The 24,021-nt window shown below is 42.2% G+C and overlaps 1 protein-coding gene across 2 annotated transcripts in view; it reads right to left on the reverse strand.

Moving 5' to 3' along the window:
* Positions 1 to 441: 441 nt before the first annotated feature.
* Positions 442 to 24,021, reverse strand: part of si:ch211-246m6.5 (von Willebrand factor D and EGF domain-containing protein) — a 214,414-nt gene continuing 190,834 nt past the window's right edge. For both annotated transcript variants that reach the window (XM_055638663.1, XM_055638664.1), the window contains 8 exons: positions 23,532 to 23,627; positions 22,186 to 22,281; positions 21,522 to 21,617; positions 20,314 to 20,409; positions 17,622 to 17,717; positions 17,003 to 17,098; positions 8,916 to 9,013; positions 442 to 3,444 (listed from right to left, as the gene is read on the reverse strand). In XM_055638663.1, coding sequence (XP_055494638.1) covers positions 3,424 to 3,444; positions 8,916 to 9,013; positions 17,003 to 17,098; positions 17,622 to 17,717; positions 20,314 to 20,409; positions 21,522 to 21,617; positions 22,186 to 22,281; positions 23,532 to 23,627 — 695 coding nt within the window. In that variant the 3' untranslated portion in view covers positions 442 to 3,423. The remainder of the gene's footprint in view (positions 3,445 to 8,915; positions 9,014 to 17,002; positions 17,099 to 17,621; positions 17,718 to 20,313; positions 20,410 to 21,521; positions 21,618 to 22,185; positions 22,282 to 23,531; positions 23,628 to 24,021) is intronic.

The following is a 24,021-nucleotide window of genomic DNA, read 5'->3' on the forward strand; positions in this document are numbered from 1 at the left end:
TGCCAAATTGAATTAATACCTTCTGCTTGCAAATAATCCATATCCTTCCATTACTCACATATTTATGTGCCTATCTGAAAGCACTGTAGAAGTTACCATCGTCTACTTCCACCACCGTCCCTAGCAACATGTTCCTGGAACCTACTACTCCATGTAAAAAAATTTGCCCCGCATACTGCCAGGTCTGTGCATAAACATCTGTCGGATTTCTCTATGCTCTAGAGAAAACAATGCAAGCTAGGCCAACATCTCCTGATAACTAATACCCTCTAATCCATGCAGCGTCCTGATAAACCACTTTTGAACACTCTCCAAAGCTTCCACATTCTTCCGGTAATGTAGCAACCAGAACTGCACACAATACTCCAAATGTGGCGTAACAGCGTATCCAATACTTTTTGATGGCACAAAAAGACCAAAAGAATACTTTAGGTTGTTTTTATGAACCTTTTATATAATTATATGTATGGTAAATCCATTTGAGCACTGTCTATATACATCACAACTCAATATTATTTTTCACAACTTAACTAGAAATATTACAAATTTGGGTTTAAACATTATGATATGGATATATTCAATTTCTTGTTTTATATACTGTACATCAGCAAATTGTACAAAACATTTTCATAATGAATATTTTCATTAAACCAATAAGTTAGTTTGTTATAAAAGTGGAAAATATGGAAAAGAAATGTCCATGCATTGTTTTAGTCTCCACAGTTGCTGCTGAATATTGATGGATTGACCATTAAATTTATAACATTGTGCAATTTTCTGCTCTGATTAAATGTAAGCTGAACACTAGGATACAATTAGAGCTTGTTTCCAATTCTCCTAGTGTAACAAACTATGTAGACAGTTTCAATGTAAATTTTAAAAAATAGCATTTTTTTTTTATTGGGGGAAAACTCAGCATAGCAATGCTGTTGCTCTACATTATTCAGATTTGTTTTTAATATTACACTTTATGTCATGTTACTTTATAAGGAGTTGCCAATATTCCTTTTATTCAGTGTCTCAGACTTGTGGCTAGTGACAGATTTGTAAGCACCCATACTTCACATTTGCATAAATTAATGGAAACAAATGTTTTTTTTGTCAGAAACAAAAGTGAAAGGCTAAATTTAAAATTAGACTTTGTGCAGTTGAATGAAAATCAAAAGATTGCAGTTGTTAGAAATCTGAAATAAAAACTGAAAATGTCGGAAACATTCAGCGGGTCAAGCAGCATCTGTGGAAAGAGTTAACGTTCTAGATCAAAGACCCTTGTTTGCAATTAGGAAATAAAGAAAGCAAATAAGAAACAAGGAATTGCAATGCTGGTTTACAAAAGAAGACAGTGTGCTGGAGTAGGCAACATCTCAGGAAAACACAGGCTGCCGTTCCCGCTGACTTTCAGGTTGGGACTCTTCTTAAGACTGATTGTAATTTGGGTGGGGGGGGGGGGGGGTCCAAAGAAAGCTGGAAGAGAGGTAGAACAGGACAAAGCCTGGCAGATAATAAATCCACACAGGCAAGTAGGTCTAGAGAAGGAGCAGGCCAAGTCCGTATTAATTACAGAGAGGATGAAGATTCAGGAAATATTTTTGATCGCCATGTGTGCTGGGGTAATAAATTGTTCATGAAACAATCTGGTTGATTGTAAAACCTGTGAAATGAAGGCCAGAGCTGTAGGAAATGGCCTGTATATCAAGTCAATGCAGGTGCAGAAAGAACAGGTAAGTATAAGTCTGAAGAAGGGTCTCGACACGAAACGTCGCCCATTCCTTCTTTCCAGAGATGCCGCCTGTCCCGCTGAGTTACTCCAGCATTTTGTGTCTACATATGTTTTAGAGATGGATAACCCACAATTGAACAGGGCTGATCTGATATGAAAAGGTATTTGTAATTGTTGAATTTGACTGAGTCTAGAATGCTCCAACAAAGCGCAGTGGTAGATGTGCTGCTGTTCTTCAAGCTTACATTAGGACTTCTTATAAAAATACAGGCCACAGACAGGCAGTTCTGAGAGGGATGGAGAATTAACATCATCCTACATCCACTCTGATGTCTCTCTATGACCTGCATTGCTATTATGAGACCCAATGTAAGTTATATGTTCCTTTAATTCAGACTAGAAATAACTAGGCCTTGTATGAAACTGCGCATAAAATTTGGCTTGAGATTACCAATTGATTGAATATTACAATCGCAGTGTTTATTGTTGTTTATTATGCCTGTGTTGGCTCTTCAAAAAATGTACTTAATTGTTCCAACTGCAGTATTTTTCTTGCTCCTTTTCTATCAAATATACGGCTATAAAAGGGTTATGATATTTTAAGAGGAATAATTCAAAAAAAGATGTTTTGATTTATATTGTGATTTATATTATATGCATTATTGTGTTTACATTTGTTAGAAATTGATTTTAATCTGACGCAAATATTTAATCTTACTTGCATCTCAAAAGGATTCCAAGGCTCCAATGAAAATTTATTTATCCTCACTTGCCATATACAATTGCTTTCTTCAAAGAATCAACTGCAATCAGCGAGTACAGGGACTTAGTTTTCATGAACATTTTTTTGCTCACATTAAACTGAGGAACGTCAGTAGTAGGGAGAGGAACATTTTGCACTGTAGCAATTATTTCAGAACTGCGCATTCCTGGACAAACGGAGACATGGCGAAGATGCAAAACTGTGCAACAATAGGTTAATCTTATATTCATCACTCTTTATTAATTCAGACATTCCAATTTGCCCTATTAATCATCTTTCTATCTCTAATTGTCAATTGTGGCCAAATTATAGAGTTGTGCGATGAGAATTAACAATCTCTAAATTTTACGTTAGCAATACACGCAATGAGAATGACAAAACATGGACTTTCACCACAATATTATTTTTTTCCCAATTGGAGTAAACATCAGCAAGGGGTTCCAAAATATTAGCACCATTGAAATAAAAGCAGAGAATAGCGTGATGTTGCAATACATAACTGTAGTCAACTGTATATGCTGTGAGATTCAGCTTGCAAACACTGCAGTGTGAACTTTAACTGTCTTAGCAGAGAGCGTAGGTCCCATGAGAAAACAAGCTTTCATGCCCATGAGGTAGTCAAACTACAGGGGAACACTGTGACCAAAAAGGTACAGTCTACCATCCTGTAAAATGACTTCAAAATATATTTAATTGATTATATATAAATTATGCAATAACTTACAGCAACATCTTTGTTTCCTGCAATTAACATTTCAGTTATATGGCAATATAATTTTTCGGGGAAGGTTAAAATCACTTCTTTAAGATGTATTGATGTGAAAATATACGGGCCGTGACGCATTCCTCACATCATTTCACCACGCAGCTCTGTGATTGCGTGATCCACTGTGATAACTGCTCACAGGTCAGAAAAACCGGTTGTAACACTTTCACCTTATCATCCACGTCCTACTGGAAGCTGCAATGGATGGAAAATACGGTGGTATGAATCAAACTAGATTTTGCATAATATCAAAGCAGGATGTTACATGTTTATATTGGCATGGTAACAACTCTGAACAACCCTTTGAGAACAGGCTTGAGTACTATTAAAAGGGACTCAATTTTAATAACTGGCATGGTAAACTTACAGACTGTAAAATCAATTGGGGTGCTAAATAGACAGAGTTCAGTGAAGTGAATCCTAATTTATACTTTCATTAGTTCGACTTATTTTTGTCCTATTGATGGAATGCTTTCTTTACCTCCCATCAACCTCAATGGTGACATTTGAACTATCTTTAAATGGAGAAACAAAGAACTGCAGTGCTGGCTCGAAGAACCGAATGCCATACTCTTACATCTATTTTATGTTTCTATCTTCTGAGCGAAAATGTTGCCCAAGAAGATTACAACCAATTTCTACATTCAAACATGCTGCAATGGACAAAATAGCCATCAGATGTTAGCTGTCTGTGAATAACGATTTCCAAATTCCAGGCTGTAAGTAGTTCTCAACCTTGCCAATTTCTTCTTGAGTCAAGTCAAGTCAAGTCAAGTCAAGTTTATTTGTCACATACACATACGAGATGTGCAGTGAAATGAAAGTGGCAATGCTCGCGGAACAACAAAACAACCAAACAAATTCTAAACACAATCACACATATTATTTTACGTAATAAATAATAGAAGGAAAAACGTTCTGTACAGTTAGTCCCTGGTGAGAAAGGCGTTTACAGTCCGAATTGCCTCTGGGAAGAAACTCCTTCTCAACCTCTCCGTTCGCACTGCATGGCAACGGAGGCGCTTGCCTGACCGCAGCGGCTGGAACAGTCTGTTGCAGGGGTGGAAGAGGTCTCTCATGATTTTATTTGCTCTGGAGTTGCACCTCTTGTTGTATAGTTCCTGCAGGGGGGTGAGTGAAGTTCCCATAGTGCGTTCGGCCGAACGCACTACTCTCTGCAGAGCCTTCTTGTCCTTGGCAGAGCAATTCCCGAACCAGATTGTAATGTTCCCGGACAAGATGCTTTCCACCGCTGCTGCGTAGAAGCACTGGAGGATCCTCAGAGACACTCTGAATTTCCGCAATTGCCTGAGGTGGTAAAGGCGCTGCCTTGCCTTACTCACCAGTGCTGAGGCGTGTGATGACCATGTCATATCCTCAGAGATGTGGACTCCCAGATATTTAAAACAGTTCACCCTATCCACAGGATCCCCATTTATACTCAATGGAGTGTACGTCCTCGGATGATGTGCCCTCCTAAAGTCCATGATCAGCTCCTTCGTTTTTTTGATGTTCAAGAGGAGGCTGTTCTCCTGGCACCAGAGTGCTAGATGCTGCTCACTATTTGAAAGCAGCACCAATCACAGATTAGCTTGGCTATGTACTTTAAAATATTGTTTCCTGTTCCCTTAAGCTGTTTGTGAAAGTTGTAGGAACAAAGACAACTTTGTGAATTTCACAGAGCGGCATTACTGATTTTCCCTGTGTAGCTGTACAGTTGAAAGTGGCCTAACTTTTAGCCAGGTGTTCCCCATGAAATGTTCCTATTTTGACAACTTTTACAATGTAACACAGAAGGCGTGAACATTCCACATGGCTCTTAAAAGGCCATACCATTATATAACAGTAAACTAGAGCAAACATCTGCAAATGCTAGGAATCAGATATCACGCACCCTTTGTCAGAATGGGAATGTTAATTGTGTTCCAGGCCATCATCTGTGTAACTTGCAATGAATTTGTTTTATCTCTTCCCCTGTTTAATTTAGACACACAGGGTGGAAACAGCCCCTTCGGCCCACTGGATCTGCGCCGACCAGCGATCCCCGCACATTAACACCATCCTACACCCACTAGGTACAATTTTTATATTTACCAAGCCAATTAACCTGCAAACCTGTACGTATTTGGAGGGTGGGAGGGAACTGAAGATCTCGGAGAAAACCCACGCAGGTCATGGGGAGAAGGTACAAACTCCGTACCGGCAGAACCCGTAGTCGGGATCGAACCCGGGTCGCCGCCGCTGCATTCGCTGTAAGGCAGCAACTCTACTGCTGCGCCACCGTGACCACCCTGTTGTGAGAATCACTGGCCTGAAATGTTAACTTTGTTTCTCTTTCCACAGATACTCCCTGATTTACAGATTGTTTCCAGAATTTTACAAATTTACACGATAACATAACCGCACTTTCATTATCGGGCACCGTAGCTACTGAATGAGTGGAATACAATTATGGGAGGGACATGCATGTATGACCCAGGAGATCATCAAGACTGGACAACCCGGCCCAGCAAGATGCGGCAGTAGTTAATTTCACTGCAGATAGACCCTCTGTACTAGAGCCGAGAGCTTTGGTATAACTTTTTAAAGAGGATCCTTATAAAGGTATTGAATGCATTTAATGAAAATTGGCATTTTGTGAAAGCTTGCCATACCGGGAAATCTCCTACTCCATCTGCTCCTGTGAACTGAAGGAAATATAAATTAAGTCTTCCTTTCTCCTGTTGTGGAGAATGAGAGATTGTGCTTCAGGCTATAAGAGGGCAGAAACCTCATGGAGATCAAAGCACCATCACTTTAAATAATTCATTTGGGTGACAGAGGTTAGAAAATAACCTGTTTTGTGAGGAATATCCGTTGAGGGACATTATGTCATGAAAAATTGCTAAGTGGAACAAAGAAAGCCTGCTGAAAAATGGTAGGGATAAATTTACCTGCAGGTGCAAAGGGACCCAGACGCAGGAGTAAAATTGCTCTATGCAGGGTTAAATAACTTTTCAATGATAGAGCTGCCTACTAATTTCTAGCCAAATAATTTAAATTGAACAGCTCACACATTAGTTTCTATCCTCCCGACACATCTCTGCTGGTAGGACATTGAAAGTTAGAGCTCTTTTGTAATTAAACAACTAAAGATTAACTAAATATTAACCATGCAGTATTCAAGGAAATGAAATTTATTTCTTAATTACAGAGATAAAATATGGCACACAATTGAAGCAAAAGCAACATAAATTCTTAAGAACTTTAAAAGCAGACATTCTAATCTGGATGTAATCTCTCCCAATAATACGGAAACAAAGAACTGCAGATGCGGGTCAGGCAATAACCCTAGAAAACCAGCCCCTGTAACCAACACCATACTCCGATCATGTCCAACGTGATCCCACCTCAAGCCGCATCTTCGCATTTCCACCTTCCGCAAAGACCGCTCCTTCCACAACTCCTCAGTTCACTCATCCCTTCCCACCCAAACCACCGCTTCCCCAAGTACTTTCCCCTGCAACCATAAGAGATGTAACACTTGTCTCTAAGCCTCTGCCCTCAACTCAATCCAAGGGCCCCAGTTACCAGGTGAGACAGAGGTTCATGTGCATCTCCTCTGACCTCATCTATTGCATCCTATGTTCCCAATGTAGCCTCCAATACATGTGCGAAACCAATTATAGACTTTGTGACTGATACGCTGAACACTTGCGCTCGGGACAGCGAAGACCAACTTTAACTCCCATACTGATCTTTCTATTCGGGGCCTCCTCCATTGCCAGAGTGAATATGCAAACAGAAGGAACAGCACCTTATATTCTGCTTGGGATGACAACATTCAATGAATGCTGTGTAGCATGGACCACAGTCTAGTGGACTGTCATATAGTCATCCAGCAGGAAAACAGGCCCTTGTGCCCAACGCGTCCATGCTGATCAAGATGCCCCATCCAAACTACTTCCATTTCCCCAAATTTGACCCATATTGCCCATCTATGTACTTGTCCAAATGTCTTTTAAATGCTGTTATTGTACTGGCCTCAACTACTTAATCTGCCAGGTTCTTCCATATACCCACAACCCTCTGTGAAAATGGTGTCCTTTGGGAGAATATTTTTAATCTTTCCACTCTCACCTTCAAATTATGCCCTCTAATTAATGATTCTCCTACTCTGGGAAAAACAATCTATGCATTCACCCTTTCTATTGTACTTGTGACTTTATATACCTCTATAACATCACCTTTCAGTCACCTGTGCTCCAAGTACTAGACTGCGCACCCTTTCCCTGTAGCTCAAGCCATCGAGTCCTCGCAATATCCTGGTAAATCTTCCATGCACTTTTCTGCTTTGGCATCTTTCCATTAGCAGCAAGTCCAAACCTGAACGCAATACTCCAAGTGCAGCTTCAGTAACATCTTGTACAATTGTAGCATAATACCCCAACTTCTGTATTTTAATTCCATGACTGATGAAAGCCAGCACTCTAAAAGCCTTCCTCAGTACCCTAACTTCTCCACTCTACAATACTCCCCAGGGCCCTGCCATTCACCGTCAATGCCCTGCCCTGGTTTGACCTCTCAAAATGCACTACCTCACACCTATCTGAATTAATCTCCATTATCCATTCCTATGACCACTTTCCCAGCTAATCAAAATCCCAATGTAATTTTTGATAACTGTATTCACTGTCTACGATATCACCTATTTTAGTGTCATCTGCAAACTAACTAGTTTTACCTTTCACATTCTCATCCCAATCATTGATATAGATGAAAAACAGTAATGGGCCCACTACCGATCCCTGACACACATCACTATTTACAGACCTGTGTTTAATAACCTTCTCCTACCACCCTCTATTTCTTACACAAAATCAATTCTATATCCAGTTAGCTAGCTCCTCCTGAGTCCAATGCGATCTAATCTTCCAGAAGAGCCTATTATGCAGAACCTTATCTAAGGCCTTGCTGAAGTCCCTATAGGCTACTACAAACCTACACATAAATCCAAGCAAATGCTACACAATTAACTACTTTCTTTCCAAATTCATGCATACCTCATTCCAGTAACCTTCCCACCATGGATGAGAGACTTACTGGTCAATAGTTCCCAGATTTTGCAGGGCTTCTTAAATAGAGGCACAATATTAGCCATCCTCCAGTCTTCCACCACATCATCCATGGCAAACAATGATTTATTTATATCTCAGCCAAGACTCCTGCCGTTTCTTCTCTAGCTTTGCACAGTATCCTTGAATATATCTGGACAGGCCTGGGAGAATTGTCTAACAATTCATATGTCGTAGGATGTCCACATGTCAACTGTAATACATTGTCTTCAAGATATTTCCATTAACTTTCCAAAGTTCCTTGGGCTTCATGATTTTCTCCATGGTAAAAACAGAAAAATAAATACTTATTGAGGACTTTGGTCTTCTTCTGTGGCTCCACACATTAATGACTACTTTGGTTTCTGAGTGGTCCCATTCTTTGGCTTACCCCTTTTCCCTTAATATACATATAAAGTCTTTGAAAAGTTAGATAATAGTGTATTTCTATAAATGAATGTATTTTTGAATTTAGGAGATCCCCAAAATGTCAACAGATCAATATTACAGATATTCAATTCCAAACTTAATCATATCTAAAACAATTGTTAATTATATGATTTTTGGCTTTACCTTTCTTGCACAGCCTAATCCTATGTATCCTCTCCTGCAGGCACACACATTCGGCCTGATGCATTTACTTCCAAACAAACATTTCTGCTCACAGATAGCTGGAAACATATTAGGCACAAATATATATAGTCAAACTTCCAGGTAGGGGACGATTATTTACAGAGTAAGATCATGTCACAGAGCAACAATATTCATTATTCAAGAAATAATTCAAATATATCTAGACCATTCTCACCAAAACTTACTAATGGGGTTCAATTTCAGAATTAGATATAAATTGTTATTTAATTTGGTTAGCACTTCTATGTACAATCTATTGATATTTAAACTTGATCTGGTTTGTTTTGGTTTGATAAGTGCCTCAATCTTGACTGTCATGCTCCAGAAATTTTGGTGTTCAGGTTCCTGTGTATCAATTACATATTCGGTAATCTCATGCTTGATCCTGCATCCTCTTCAAATTATAATGTAAATTCTAAAGTTTTAAGATAGTTATGAATCAGAACTAGTCTGGACCTTGGGGGAAAGTGCTATATTAGGGGAGGGCAAATTACAACATTACAACACAGTGGCGCAGCGGTAGAGTTGCTGCCTCACAGCGAATGCAGCGCCGCAGACCCGGGTTCGGTCCCGACTACAGGTGCTGTCTGTACGGAGTTTGTAAGTTCTCCCCGTAACCTGCGGGGGTTTTCTCAGAGATCTTTGGTTTCCTCCCACACTCCAAAGACGTACAAGTTTGTAGGTTAATTGGCTTGGTAAATGTAGAAATTGTGCCTAGTGGGTGTGTAGGAGAGTGCTAATGTGTAGGGATCACTGGTCGTTGTGGAGCCGGTGGGTCGAAGAGGCCTGTTTCTGTGCTGTAACTCCAAACTAAACTAACCTAAAGTAGGCAAGAGCTAAGGAGAGCAAATTGGGAGCAGTTGTTATTGAGTAAGACCAAATCTGACACATGGGAGTAGTTTAAGGATAAGCTGATCAGAGGCCAGGATGCAATGTTCCAGCAAGAAGGAAGAACAATGACGGCAAGGTATGGGAAACATGGATGTTAATTCTGGCCAAATTGGAGATGCCAGGACACTAAAATTGAGTAAAGGCTTCTGTGCTGTTAGGCCATTTGGTCAATTTAAATGTGCCTTCTGCAGAAATGGGACAAGCTGCAGAATGGTGCCAGCTTGTCTGGAGACTATATAAGAGTTGCAGGGAAAGAATGGGAATTCTTACAATTAGGTGTAAATTGCATGAAACGGATTGGGTGAATGCAAACCAGACATACACATTGTAAATATTGTTGCAAAGCTTTACTTTGCTGGATGTTGATTGGGTTAAGTGTTGAGCCTTGTCTGGGTTTCTTGATCATCTAGGCACATATTGCATAATTTATCTCTGTTAACTTGCATCTAGAAACTTTGTCAGATACATTGTATTAGTTACTGTATTATTGGATTAGGGAAATGTCTAACATGTACTGTGTTAATCGATATCTGTTATTGGAATTTAAAGAGACCACCCCCATATGATTCGGCCCCTCAAGGTTCGGGGAACTTTAAAGGCCGCTCCCATGAGGCCCTGTGTCAATCTTCTGGAAGAACGCTTAGGAATGCATGACCTTTTGGAGTGTCTCTGCTTGCACGAGGCTAGAAGGGCTTGGTCAAGCAGATGCAAGGTTTGAACCCACGGTGGTTGGGTATTGTAGAGGGGAACTGTGATTGCGTTTTTCCAAAATAAAGGTTAGATGAGCAAGTGCTTGACAGTATTTTCATGACTGAAACTAGACTGGGGTTATATAGACTGGATAACGAGAGAGGTTGTAAAATTTGTTCAAAAAGAAAAACAAAGCATATGAAAGATTTAGGAAGATAAAAATCAGACAGGGCCCTTGAGGAATATAAAGCAGGAAAGAACTCAAGCATGAAATTAGGAAGGCCAGAAGGGCATGTGAAATGTCATTGGCAAGTTTAAAGAGAATCCCGTCATTTTATACATGCATTAAGCACAAGAGTATGTGCCCTTTCCCACTGTCTGAGTTCATTCAAAGAGTTCTCCCGAGTTTGCCCTGATTCGAACTCGGATATTTACGGTAATGACCGCTCGTCGGTACTCGGGACTCTCATGTTGAAAAATCTTCACGAGTCTTCCCGAGTTTACCGCGTTTCCCGAGTACCTGCCATTAGCGTTACGAGCCGCTAAGAGATGTCCCCGAGCTCCGACGTACCCGCTACGTTCATTCTACGTGCTTACCACAAGTTTGATATTTTTCTAAACTCGGGAGAGCTCTTGAATGTACTCGTACAGTGGGACAGGGCCATAACTCACGAATAAAGGAGGGAATTTAGGTTTGAAGTCAGAGGAAACAATTTGCAGTAAGGAGGAGATATGGAGGAGGGAGAAATCAGTGGAGTATGGTTAAAGTACAGTAAGAGTGATTCAAGATTAAAAATGTGGTGAAGAGCATAAAGGTGGATTAGTCCCAAGGGCCTGATCAAATCCGTCACTAATTATTGGAATAGGCAGGAGAGAGAATTGCTGGTTGCTCTCATAAAAAAAGATTTGTATCCTCATTAGCCACAGGTGGAGCCAATGTTGTCCTTAGTTTGAGATAAATAGGGATAATGCAGGAAATTACACACCAGTCAGTTCAGAGGATCAGAGTTCAATGGATACAACAGGATAAAGATCAATTACAGATATGGTTGGAGAAATGTCAGATGGAGTTTATTCCTGGGAAGTGTGTTGCATTGTTGGATGTCATATACACAAAGAAAATATCAGTTATTGACAGTCTGATGCATTGATGTACAGAAGTCCAAGTCCATTGTTCCCTGAAAGTGGTATCTCAAGAATATAGTGGTAAAGAAGGCATATGGTAAGCTTGCCTTAATTGGTTGGGGCACAGAGTTTAAGTCTTTATAAAACTTTGGTTAGGCTGCATATGCAGTACGTGCAGTTCTGGTCTGGAAGCATTGGAGAGAGTGCAGTATAGTTTTAGTGGAACACAGCCTAAACTAAAGGGTATTATCTAAAAGCGGAGGTTAGATAATCTTGGATTGTTTTCTTTGGACCATCAGAGGCTGATGTGAGACTAATAGAAGTTTACACAATTTCTGAAAAGCATTATTAGAGTTGACAGACAAAATATTTTTCCCAAGGGTGGAAACGTCAAATATTAAGGGAGATATTTTGGGCGGGGCAAGTTATTTATTTTTTTACCCTGAGTGGCAGATACCTGAAATGTAGTGGAAAGAAATACAATGATGGCATTTAGGAGGCTTTTAGACATGCTCATGTACAGCCAGAAGGGATTAGTTTAATTTGACATCATAATCAGCAAAGATGTTGAGCGCTGTTGGGCCTGCTCCCATGCCGTTTTATTATTCGATATTCTATTTTCAAAGTGCCAAAGTGCCAGAAGCCATTTTTATCACACAGCCTCTTTTGTGCTATTATTTGAGGGAAACAAAGTTTTAATGTGTAATTAACTGTGAGCAAGATCACAACTGAGTCCAACCCATAATATGCATGTATTGAAATTATCAAGGTTCAAAGATCACAGCGGAGAATGCTGTCTGAATTCCCCTCTAATGCTAAGGTCCCTGAGATGATAGTGTTTCTACAACCTTTAACAAGGTGTGCATCAAATCATGAGAGGATCCTATAGGATCTTTGGTTTTCAGGACCTAGAAGATCCGCTGGAAGGTAAAATGCCCGCTAACTTTATTAAACTTCTTAAAACTGTCTCCACTCCTTCTCCCCCCCCCCCCCCCCCCCTTCTCTTCCCACTTCTCTGTCCTTCTCTCCCTCCCTCCCACACTCTCTAAAGGACTTATCGTGCTCTGTAGCAGCGGTTTACCTTCCTCTTCATCGCACAGACAGCGCTCCTCCACTGTCCCTGGCCCCCACCTTTGCGGTGTGTGAGTGTGTGTGTGTGTGTGTGTGTGTGTGTGTGTGTGTGTGGTTGGCAGCAAAGATCCTGTAGGGTCTTTGGTCCTCACCCTTCGGTCAAGGTTTACCAGGCAAGTGACCCAAAACCTCTGGAGACTCAAGGTCACCAGAGGTTTCCATTCAGGTTTCCTAAGTGGGACAGGGGTATAAGATAGTCTGCAAGAAATCTAAGAGGGAATTCAGAAGAGACATCTTTATCAAAAGAGTAATGATAACATGAAACTTGCTACTTCATGGTGTTGAGGAAGTAAAATTTTGAATGAAGAGAAGTTTGGAGAAACATGAGAAAACGAGGACAGAAAGTTACACTGATATAGACTTTTTTCAGAAAAGACCGGTGAAAGGTTGACTGGTGTATGAATATGGGAATGGATTGGTTGACCTATCTAACTTTCCCTGATCATCTAAGCTATTCATCTAATTTAATTCTTGAGGTATTGAGTTTTACATTATATAAGCACTCACAAAGTAAAGACTCTCCTGAATTCCCTCTTAAGATTTATCAGGTACCATTTTATATTTATGAGCCCTATTCCTTCTCTCACCCACAATTGGAAACATCTTTTCTACAGTATCAAACATATTCGTAATGTTAAAGACCTCTATCAGGCCCAGGTAGACAAAAATGCTGAAGAAACTCAGCGGGTGAGGCCGCATCTATGGAGCGAAGGAAATAGGCAAAGTTTTGGGTCGAGACCCTTCTTCAGACTGATGTGACGGTGGGGGGACGGGAAGAAGAAAGGAAGAGGCGGAGACAGTGGGCTAAGGGAGAACTGAGAAGGGGAGGAGAAAGCAGGGACTACCTTAAATTAGAGAAGTCAATGTTCATACCGCTGGGGTGTAAACTGTCCAAACGAAATATGAGGTGATGCTCTTCCGATTTACGGTGGTCCTCACTCTGGCCATGGAGGAGGCCCAGGACGGAAAGGTCAGATTCGGAATGGGAGGGGGAGTTGAAATGCTGAGCCACCGGGAGATCAGGTAGGTTAATGCGAACCGAGCGGAGGTGTTGGGCGAAGCGATCACCAAGCCTACGCTTGGTCTCAGTGATGTAGAGCAGCTGACACCTAGAGCAGCGGATGCAATAAATGAGGTTGGAGGAGGTGCAGGTGAACCTCTGGCGCGCCTGGAAAGACGGCTTGGGTCCTTGAATGAAGTCAAGGGTGGAGGTAAAGCGACATGTGTAGCATTTCCTGCGGTTGCAAGGGAAAGTGCCAGGAGAGGGGGTGGTTTGGGTGGGAAGGGACAATTTGCCCAGGGAGTTTCGGAGGGAGTGGTCCCTGCGGAAAGCAGACATGGGGAGGAGATGTGAAGATGTGACCGGTGGTGGGGTCACGTTGGAGGTGGTGAAAATGTCAGAGGATTATTTGTTGTGTGATGGCTAGTAGGGTGGAAGGTGAAGACAAGGGGGACTCTGCCCTTGTTATGAGTGGGGGGGATGGGGAGTGAGAGCAGAGTTACGGGGTATAGAAGAGACCCTGGTGAGAACCTCATCTATAGTAGAAGAGGGGAACCCCCGTTCCCTGAAGAATGAGGACATCTCCGATGCCCTGGTGTGGAACACCTCATCCTGGGTGCAGGTGCGGTGCAGACGGAGGAATTGGGAGTAGGAGATTGAGTCCTTACAGGAAGAAGGGTGGGAAAGAAGTGTAGTCCAGATAGCCATGGGAGTCAGTGGATTTATAGTGGATGTCAGTCAGTAGTCTATCATCTGCGATGGAGATAGTGAGGTCTGGAAATCATAGGGAAATGTCGGAAACGGTCCAGGTGGATTTGAGTGCCGGGTGGAAGTTAGTGGTGAAATGGATGAAGTCGGCGAGTTGTGTGTGGGTGCAGGAGGTAGCACCAATGCAGTCATCGATGTAGCGGAGGTAGAGTTTGGGGATAGGGCCCTGGTACGCCTCGAACAAAGATTGTTCGACATACCCTACAAAGAGGCAGGTATAGCTCGGGCCCAATGAGTGTACACATAGCAACGCCTTGTATTTGGGGGAAATGGGAGGAGTCAAATGAAAATTTGTTAAGGGTAAGGACCAGCTCTGCTAGGCAGAGGAGAGTATCAGTAGATGGGGATTGATTGGTTAACCATCAGTCTTACCTAGAGAGAAAAAGGTCTAGCCTCTTTAGTTGCTGATAGGCATAATCTCGCAGTTTTAGTTTCATTCCAATAAATCCTCTTTGCATTTTTTTCCAGGGCTTCATCAATGTTACAAATGAAGACATGGACTGTTCCCATTATTTGAAGTATGCTGTAACTAAGATTCCATACAAGTTCTATGCAGCACCTCTGCTTTTCAGCTGTATGAACACTGTGATCTGCACTGTGATTTTGAAACTGTATGACTGGTTTCTAGGTCCAGTTCCTCTATCTCAATGGAGAAACAATAATCGTCCAAATGGAGTTTCAGTTCGAAATAACTAGTTTTTATCTTTACTCAGGCCAGTTCTGCTATGCTAGCTTCTAGATTATATATTTCTCCCTATTCACATATTCCATCACATCTAGAAGAGAAAGGCACTGCAGGAAAAGGTTGATTTTCACAGTCTTCTAGCATTGTAGACATGACAAAAAATGACTAAAGATTGTTCTAATTAAAACAAGATGAACAGATAAATAGGAATAGGTTGTCGAGCTATTAATGGGGAGATTATTGGTTAAAATTCTCACTTAGAATCTGAGAATTATAAACAATCTCACTACAATGTTGTTAATGTTTTGTCATAACTGTGCATATACTGTTTACTCTGTGAGCTTTACATGAACAAGAAATGCCATTGCACCCTGATGTATTTGACAGCGAACTGATCTGAATCTGAATAAATATTTGAATATGGGAAAGATTAAAACTATGAGAAGCATAGATAAGGTTGACATTCAAAACCATTTTCTTAGGGTGGAAATGTTAAAGACTCAGGGGCATTGCTGTAAGGTGAGAACATTAAAAATGTTTAAAGGAGGGGTGGGGGAACATGTTTTGGGTGTCTGGAACACATTGCCTGGGGTGGTGGCAGATATGCAGGAAAGTGAGGGATAAAATACAATACAATACAAATTTATTGTCATTTGAGCCCCAGTGAGACTCAAACAAAATTTTGTTTACACAGCCATACAAACAAAGACAATGTCCTACAGACATACACACAATTAAATTCACACAAACATCCACCACAGTGAACCCACTGTGATGGAAGGCAAAGTCATTTCTCTCGGTCCCGGTCCGGGTAGTTCCAACCCCGCGACACAGGCTGGAGAAGTCTCGTTGCGGGAGCTCCGGGAAGCGGTCTCTCTCCCCCCGGACCCGCGAGCTCCCGATGTCCCAGTTCACCGGACCTGCGGCTGCGTTGCTGGAGCCTCCGAGCCCCAGAAGTCGAGTCGCAGCAGCGAGTCACCACCGCTCCCCACGCTCTGAGGCCGGCCAGCCCCACGATGGTGAGTAGTCCGCAGCTCCGCAGTCTCCCGAGCCCCCGGGTCGTTCAGGTTGGAGGCCGCTCCATGGTGCTAGGCCCCAACGACAACGGAGACCCGACAGGGAAAAGGTCGGGTCTCCCGGACAGGGAAGAGATTTTAAATAGTTTCCCCCTGCCCCCCACATATACACATTTAAAAACACTATTAAAAAACACCAAACACTACATTTAACTAGACAAAAAATAAAAAAAATACAGACAGGCTGTAGGGGCCGCTGCAACGGGTGAGTCGCGCTGCCAACACGTATACATACATCAGGATATAGATCAGGTGTAAACAGAAGAGATTAGTTGAACCTGACATTCAGCACAGGCATTGTGGATCAAAGGGCCTGTTCCTGTGGTCACCCGAGGGAGAGAAAAGCATTTTTTGGATCAACTCACAGATATAATAGGGTACTATCCTTTTTTTGTTGTTGTAATGATATATATGCTTAAATGGGATGGATTCTAGTTCGCAAAAGCTGCAAAGACTGATGAGTTTCGGTACTATCTAATCCACATTAAATACAGGGAAGCACAAGGGTCAGACAGGCAGTTTTCTAGAGGCTAAAGATCAATTTTTTCACATCACCAGCAGATTAAAGCCCATAAGTTAAAAGGCTAGTGCATGAAAAATGGGCAGCTAAAGTGACACAAAACGTAATTATATTGACTGCGGACTGGCATCGGCTACTTACGGATCTGACACAACATTCCTTCCCAGCCTGCCCGACAGTGACAGGTACTTGGTCCCATGCATTCTCCACCATTCTGGCATTTCTGTAGACAGATCGCTGTGTAACACAAGTAATAATTGAAAATCTATTCAATGCTAATGAAAACAAATCTGAACTGTGTTTGGATTAGGTAGCATTACATAAGATCAAATTTGAAGTAAAAAAATGGCTGGAAGAATTATTGAGAAGCTGAGTTTTGCTCCATTATGACTGAGATAATAAATCAGTACCAATAAAAGTTCTTCAAGGTTACAATAAATTACACACCACAATATTTGTCTAAACCAGTGAGAAGAAAATAAATTAAAAACCACATAAGGAATTAAAATGAATATCAGATGACATTTCATTATGCTGAAAATGGTATAGATTTGGAATAACACAAAGCAGTTGCTGAAGTGCTTATCAATTATTTTAAAGGGCAAGGATAATGCATATTAAATGTTTGAATAGTTTGGTCAGGTAACATTAAATAGTTCATGCATAATACACATTGACATATTATTTACGTTCAGCAACTTGTTCCTGTGATTAGTCAAATTTTACTACTCTGTTCCTACTCATTACAATGTGTACTTACGTTGGTTACATCTTTTCCCTTTCCACGCTGATGGACAGTCACAACTACCCGGACTCACACACTTCCCTCTGTTCATACACAATGGCTCACAGACACCTACAGTGAGGGAAAAAAACCCTTCAAATATTAAAAGACAATTGTCTTTGCATTGCACATCTGATTTTGTTGGTCCTTTAAGATCCCTCCCACCACCCTGTGGAACTAGATGTTTATCTGTTAAACTGGCATTTATAAAAATGTTAAAATCTGTAAACATAAAGGTAATCAAACCAGTGTTATAAAGAGTTTAAGAAGGAACTGCAGATGCTGGAGAATCGAAGGTTACACAAAAAAGCTGGAGAAACTCAGCGGGTGCAGCAGCATCTATGGAGCGAAGGAAATAGGCAACGTTTCGGGCCGAAACCCTTCTTCAGACTGATCGGGGGCAGGGGTGGGTGGGGACAAGAAAGGAAAAAGGAGGAGGAGCCCGAAGGCTGGGGGATGGGGGAGGAGACAGCAGGGGGACTTAAGGACTAACAAAATTGGGAGAATTCGATTTCATGCCCCCAGGATGCAGACTTATATGAGGTGCTGTTCCTCCAATTTCCGGTGCTGCTCGCTGTGGCCATGGAGGAGACCCAGGACAGAGAGGTCGGAGACGGAGTGGGAGGGGGATTTGAAGTGCTGAGCCACCGGGAGGTCACTTGCGGACCGAGCGGAGGTGTTCGGCGAAACGATCGCCCAACCTCCGCTTGGTCTCACCGATATAGATCTGCTGACATCTAGAGCAGGACGCAATAGATGAGGTTGGAAGAGATGCAGGTAAACCTCTGTCGCACCTGGAATGATTGCTTGGGTCCTTGAACGGAGTCGAGGGGGCAGGTAAAGGGACAAGTGTTGCATCTCTTGCGGTTGCAAGGGAAAGTGCCCGGGGAGGGGGTGGTACGAGAGGGAAGGGAAGAATTGACAAGGGAGTTATGGAGGGAGCGGTCTTTGCGGAAGGCAGATTGGGGGGAGATGGGAAGATGTGGCGAGTGGTGGGGTCACGTTGGAGGTGGCGAAACTGACGGAGGATTATTTTTTGTATGTGACAGCTGGTAGGGTGAAAGGTGAGGACTAGGGGGACTTGGCCCTTGTTGCGAGTGGGGGGATGGGGAGAGAGAGCAGTGTTGCGGGGTATGGAAGAGACCCTGGTGCGAGCCTCATTTATGGTGGAGGAGGGGAACCCCTGTTCCCTGAATAATGAGGACATTTCAGATGTCCTGGTGTGGAACGCCTCATCCGTGGAGCAGATGCGGCGTAGACGGAGGAATTGGGAGTAGGGGATGGAGTCCTTACAGGAAGCAGGGTGGGAAGAAGTGTAGTCCAGATAGCCATTGGAGTCAGTGGGTTTATAGTGTATGTCGGTCAGAAGTCTATCACCTGCAATGGAGATAGTGAGGTCAAGGAATGGTAGGGAAGTGTCGGAAATGGTTCAGGTGTATTTGAGTGCCGGATGGAAGTTAGTGGTGAAGTGGATGAAGTCAGTCAGTTGTGTGCGGGTGCAGGAGGTGGCACCAAAGCAGTCGTCGATGTAGCGGAGGTAGAGGTCGGGGATGGGGCCCTGGTATGTATTGAACAAGGATTGCTCGACGTAACCTACAAATAGGCAGGCATAGTTGGGGCCCATGCGTGGGCCCATAGCTACGCCTTGTATTTGGAGGAAATGGGAGCAGTCGAACGTGAAGTTATTGAGGGTAAGGACCAGCTCCGCTTGCGGAGGCGAGTGTCAGTGGCTGGGTATAGGTTGCTTCTCTGGTCGAGGAAGAACCGGAGGGCTTTGAGACCATCGTGGTGGGGGATGGAGGTGTAGAGTGACTGGACGTCCATGGTGAAGATGAGGGGGTGAGGGCCTAGAGAATTGAATGCGCGGAGACGACGGAGAGTGTCTGAGGTGTCTTGAACATAGGTAGGGAGGGATTTAACCAAGGGTGATAGGATGGAGTCAAGGTATTTGGAAATGAGTTCGGTGGGGCACGAACAGGCAGAGACAATGGGTCTTCCGGGACAGTCAGGTTTGTGGATTTTAGGGAGAAGGTAAAATCGGGCTGTGCGGGGCTGGGGAACGATGAGGTTGGAGGCTCGGTCGGGTAGGGCATTGGAGTGGATGAAGTCGGTGATGGTGCTGGAGATGGCCTGGTGCTCGTCAGTGGGGTCATGGTCCAGGGGTAAGTAGGAGGAGGTGTCCGAGAGTTGGCGCGTGGCCTCAAATTTGTAGAGATCGACGCGCCAGACTACCACGGCACCTCCCTTGCCAGCGGGTATGATAACCAAATCTGGGTTGTTGCGGAGTGAGTCGATGGCAGAACGTTCATGTGGTGAGAGATTGGAGTGAGACAGGGGAGTGGAGAAGTTGAGGCGGTTGATGTCGCGACGGCAGTTATGGATGAAAAGGTCTAAAGCCGGAAATTGGCCACGAGGGGGGTTCCACGAGGAGGGGGTGCGTTGGAGACGGGAAAAGGGGTCATCATTGGGGGGCGAGGACTCCTTCCCATGGAAACCAGTGTTATAAAGAAATGGGTAAGTAATTCCATGCACCTGTTTTGATTAGCTTTTTTTGTCAGGGTGATCTTTGTCTATGTTGCAAACGTGGGATTTTCTTAGTAAGAGTTAAATTATTTGTCATATAAACTGATCAGTTAAAAATATGACACAAGTCATTTGCAGAACTCACTCTGTTGACACCTTCGTCCTGTATAGCCTTCAGGACAGGAGCATAAATTGTTTCTCATACACTGGCCGCCATTCTTACAGGGGGGATTGCAAACGGCTGCAAAGGAATAGACTGATTTTACTTTTCCCCTTAAGTACATTCATTCAAATTATTTTTTTGCTATATCAAGTCCTACCAAGATATATCATTATAAATCATTATTTAAACCTTTATTTGTTTTTTTATTGCAGGTGGATGCATTAGTTCACTGATTCAGAACTGCATTAAGGTTTCATTTCTAGTTTTGATGCTTGATGTGTTCAATGTTTCATCTGTTTCAAGGTTGTATTTCTAGTTTTGATGCTTGATGTGTTTAATGGGTTGGCTTTGCAATTCTAAAAAACTGCCGTTCAATGGAAAAAAGGTGATTTTTTTTTTGCAGAAAGCTTTCATGTATGTTTCTTTATTACAGGCTGTTGTCTGGGTTGCAAGCATTTGACTTAAGGACACCCGTACATACAAGCGAGTTCCCATAATATAATAAACTCAAAAGTCTCCAAGATCCTACAAATGGCAGAGCTATTTTCTACACTCTCTCCACTTATTGTAAATGTCCCTTCATCACTCTTTTGATGCTTTTTAGAAACATAGAAAATAAGTGCAGGAAGAGGCCATTCGGCCCTTCGAGGCAGCACCGCCATTCATTGTGATCATGGCTGATCGTCCCCTATCAATAACCCGTGCCTGCCTTCTCCCCATATCCCTTGACTCCACTAGTCCCTAGAGCTCTATCTAACTCTCTCTTAAATCCATCCAGTGACTTGGCCTCCACTCCCCTCTGTGGCAGGGAATTCCATAAATTCACAATTCTCCAAGTGAAATTTTTTTTTCTCACCTCAGTCTTAAATGACCTCCCTTTTATTCTAAGACTGTAGCCCCTGGTGATGCCATTCATTCCAATACAGTGGAAATATGGTTACCACTGAATAATTTTTGTTTATTTTCTGGCATGGAGAGAATTGACGGATGATTTTCATGTCTAATATGCTAATATTAAAACTAACACCCTAAAGAAGTGATTTCTGATCTCCACCATGTTGTTTGAATAAAATACCACTTTTGTGCAACTCTTGACAAAATCATTTACAACAAACCTGAGCTTATAGATCACATATAAATAATAGGTAATAATGTATTAATCATTAAATAATTAATAGGGAGGGACTTACCATTCTGACACTGCAGTCCATAGAAACCATGAGGACAGATACACACATTCTGCCGAACACAGATGCCACCATTGAGGCACATGGGGGAGCAAACAGCTGCACAAAATGAAGAAGTCAATTAAACGGTAAGCCATTTAAGACTTAAGGCAATGTACACCTCGTCTTTGGAACAGGATAATATGTTGTTTAACTGAACATCACAAATCTTTTGGAGTAGTGAACAGCAGACGCTGGAAATCCCAAAGAAAAACTAAAGTATTAGAAGCACTCAGCAGCACAGGCAGCATCACTTGGTAGAGAACCAAGATCACTCATCAGAATGGGTGTTGGGGTGGAGGCAGTGGAGAGAACATGACAAGGTACAGACCAAAGTTGTCACGGTAACGAGATAATCAGCATTTAAAGAATGATGAGAAAAATAGAGGGAAAGGTAGAACAAAAACATGAGAGGTATGTTCACCTGAGATTATTACATTTAATGTTATGCACTGAAGTTTGAAAATGTCTAAGCAGGATGGAACCTACTGTTCCCCAATGTCAATTCTCTACACTGATGTGGCTATACTTTACTTTGGACAATTCATGTTATCAACACCAATAGATGTTCATTAAGAATGGAAGTTAGTACCCTGTAGTTTAACGTTCAAGCATTCAGTTTATTCACCTGTTTCACATGAGGGTCCTGTCCACCCAGCTTTACACTTGCACACATCTGGTGAAGTGCATCTTCCACCATTTTGACAATGTCTATTGCAAACCACTAAAAATATAAAATAGCATCAGTTTTAACTGCAGGCATCACATCCATTAACATAAAGATGAAGGGTTCACATTTTCATTACCTCAGAATGAAGGAAATAGAAGTATATTGTATCATATTTTAATAGATAACAACACAGAAGAGCTTAAGTTAGAAGAGAATGGCACGAAAGTCACGTGTCTTACACTTCTGCAGCACCTGAGAACATTGTTACTCATCTATCTCAACACACAATCCTAGCAACCGATGTGTTAACATGTACCCTCATGCAAATCAAACAAATTAAACAATAGTTTTTTTTCCTTCACTCCCTTTCCTTCATAGTAATTAACCCTTTCTTTTTTTAAGGTTTAGAGGCGAGAGGGGTTAGGTCAAAGGAGACGTGCGGGGCAAGCTTTTTGAGTAGAGGGTGCTATGCGCCTGGAGCACAGTGGGCTTAAGAGGCTTTTAGATAGGCAAAAAGACAAATCAGAGATGGAAATCAAAGTTCACCCTTTCTTGGTGCTCTAAATAGATAATGTTTAGGGTTATCATTCAAAAAATGGATCCCCCAAAACAACAAGAAACTTAATGTACAATCAAATTTAAAAAGCTAACAGGGTAGTGTTCTAAATTAATCATGTGCAGAAGCTTTACCAGCATGTCACCAATCTACCTCCCAGCCACTTTGGGCTGATCTAGGAGCGAATGTTCATGATATCTTGCACTGTGCGACATCTTACATAAATGCTGCAATTATGCTTGTGCAACATGGACTAGTGGCAGCCTGCTAAAATATCAATGTCCTCATAAGTAGCTCCCTACTGATTTGCTGTGGTGTTGACTCCTTGCTGTATTGTTACCTTTAATAAACATTTCTCTAAGTCAAAGCCAAAATGGAAGCTGTGCATCAGGTGATCTTATTAGATGTGTACCAGAGTCTGGGGAAATGTCACTCTTTCAATTGGCCCTCATGCCCAAATGATTGCGAATAGACCTGAAAATGAATGTGAACTGAATCATGCACAAAATGGCTTCTAGAGGCAAATTGCAAAATAGGCAAACAGGTCTAATTTCAAGCTAACGGTCCTGGCTAGTGACATTAAGTTTCACTCAAGTGGCCAATATTACTTCATCAACTGGTGGTTGATATAACAAGGAAATTATATCAAGAATAAATCATTTGAGCCCATTTGATTTACCATTTCCCTAAGAAATATTTTGCTGTGCAGAACAATTACAAACTAAATACTGTACTCAGATGTACTCACATGTTTCACATCTTGGTCCCACAAATCCATACAGGCAGGAGCAGGTATTTCTGGTAATACATGACCCACCATGCTCACAAGCTGGAATGCAGAAGGCTGCACACAAAAATACATATTATCAATACTGTGCAAAATCTTTGACCTGCATTAAACAATCTCTGATTTCAGTAGAGCTTAATCTACCATCTTGAATGTTGGTGGGTATCCTCTGATGGTGGTGATTCAGGCTCTGCTGAGAATATCTTTGACGTAACCAGATTGCCTAGTGGTGAGATATTTCTGGCTGAGCTGAACACTGGAACTGAATCCCAGACTCAGATTGGGACATAGGAGGGTTATCAAAGAATTAGGAAGGACGCAATAGTGGGGCAGCCGTAGAGTTTCTGTTTTACAGCGCCTGAGACCCAGGTTCGATCCTGACTAAGGGTGCTGTCTGTATGGAGTTTGTACGTTCTCCCTGTGACTGTATGTGTTTTCTCTGGGAGCTCCA

This window comes from Leucoraja erinacea, chromosome 7 (assembly GCF_028641065.1).
Source record: "Leucoraja erinacea ecotype New England chromosome 7, Leri_hhj_1, whole genome shotgun sequence".
NCBI lineage: Eukaryota > Metazoa > Chordata > Chondrichthyes > Rajiformes > Rajidae > Leucoraja > Leucoraja erinaceus.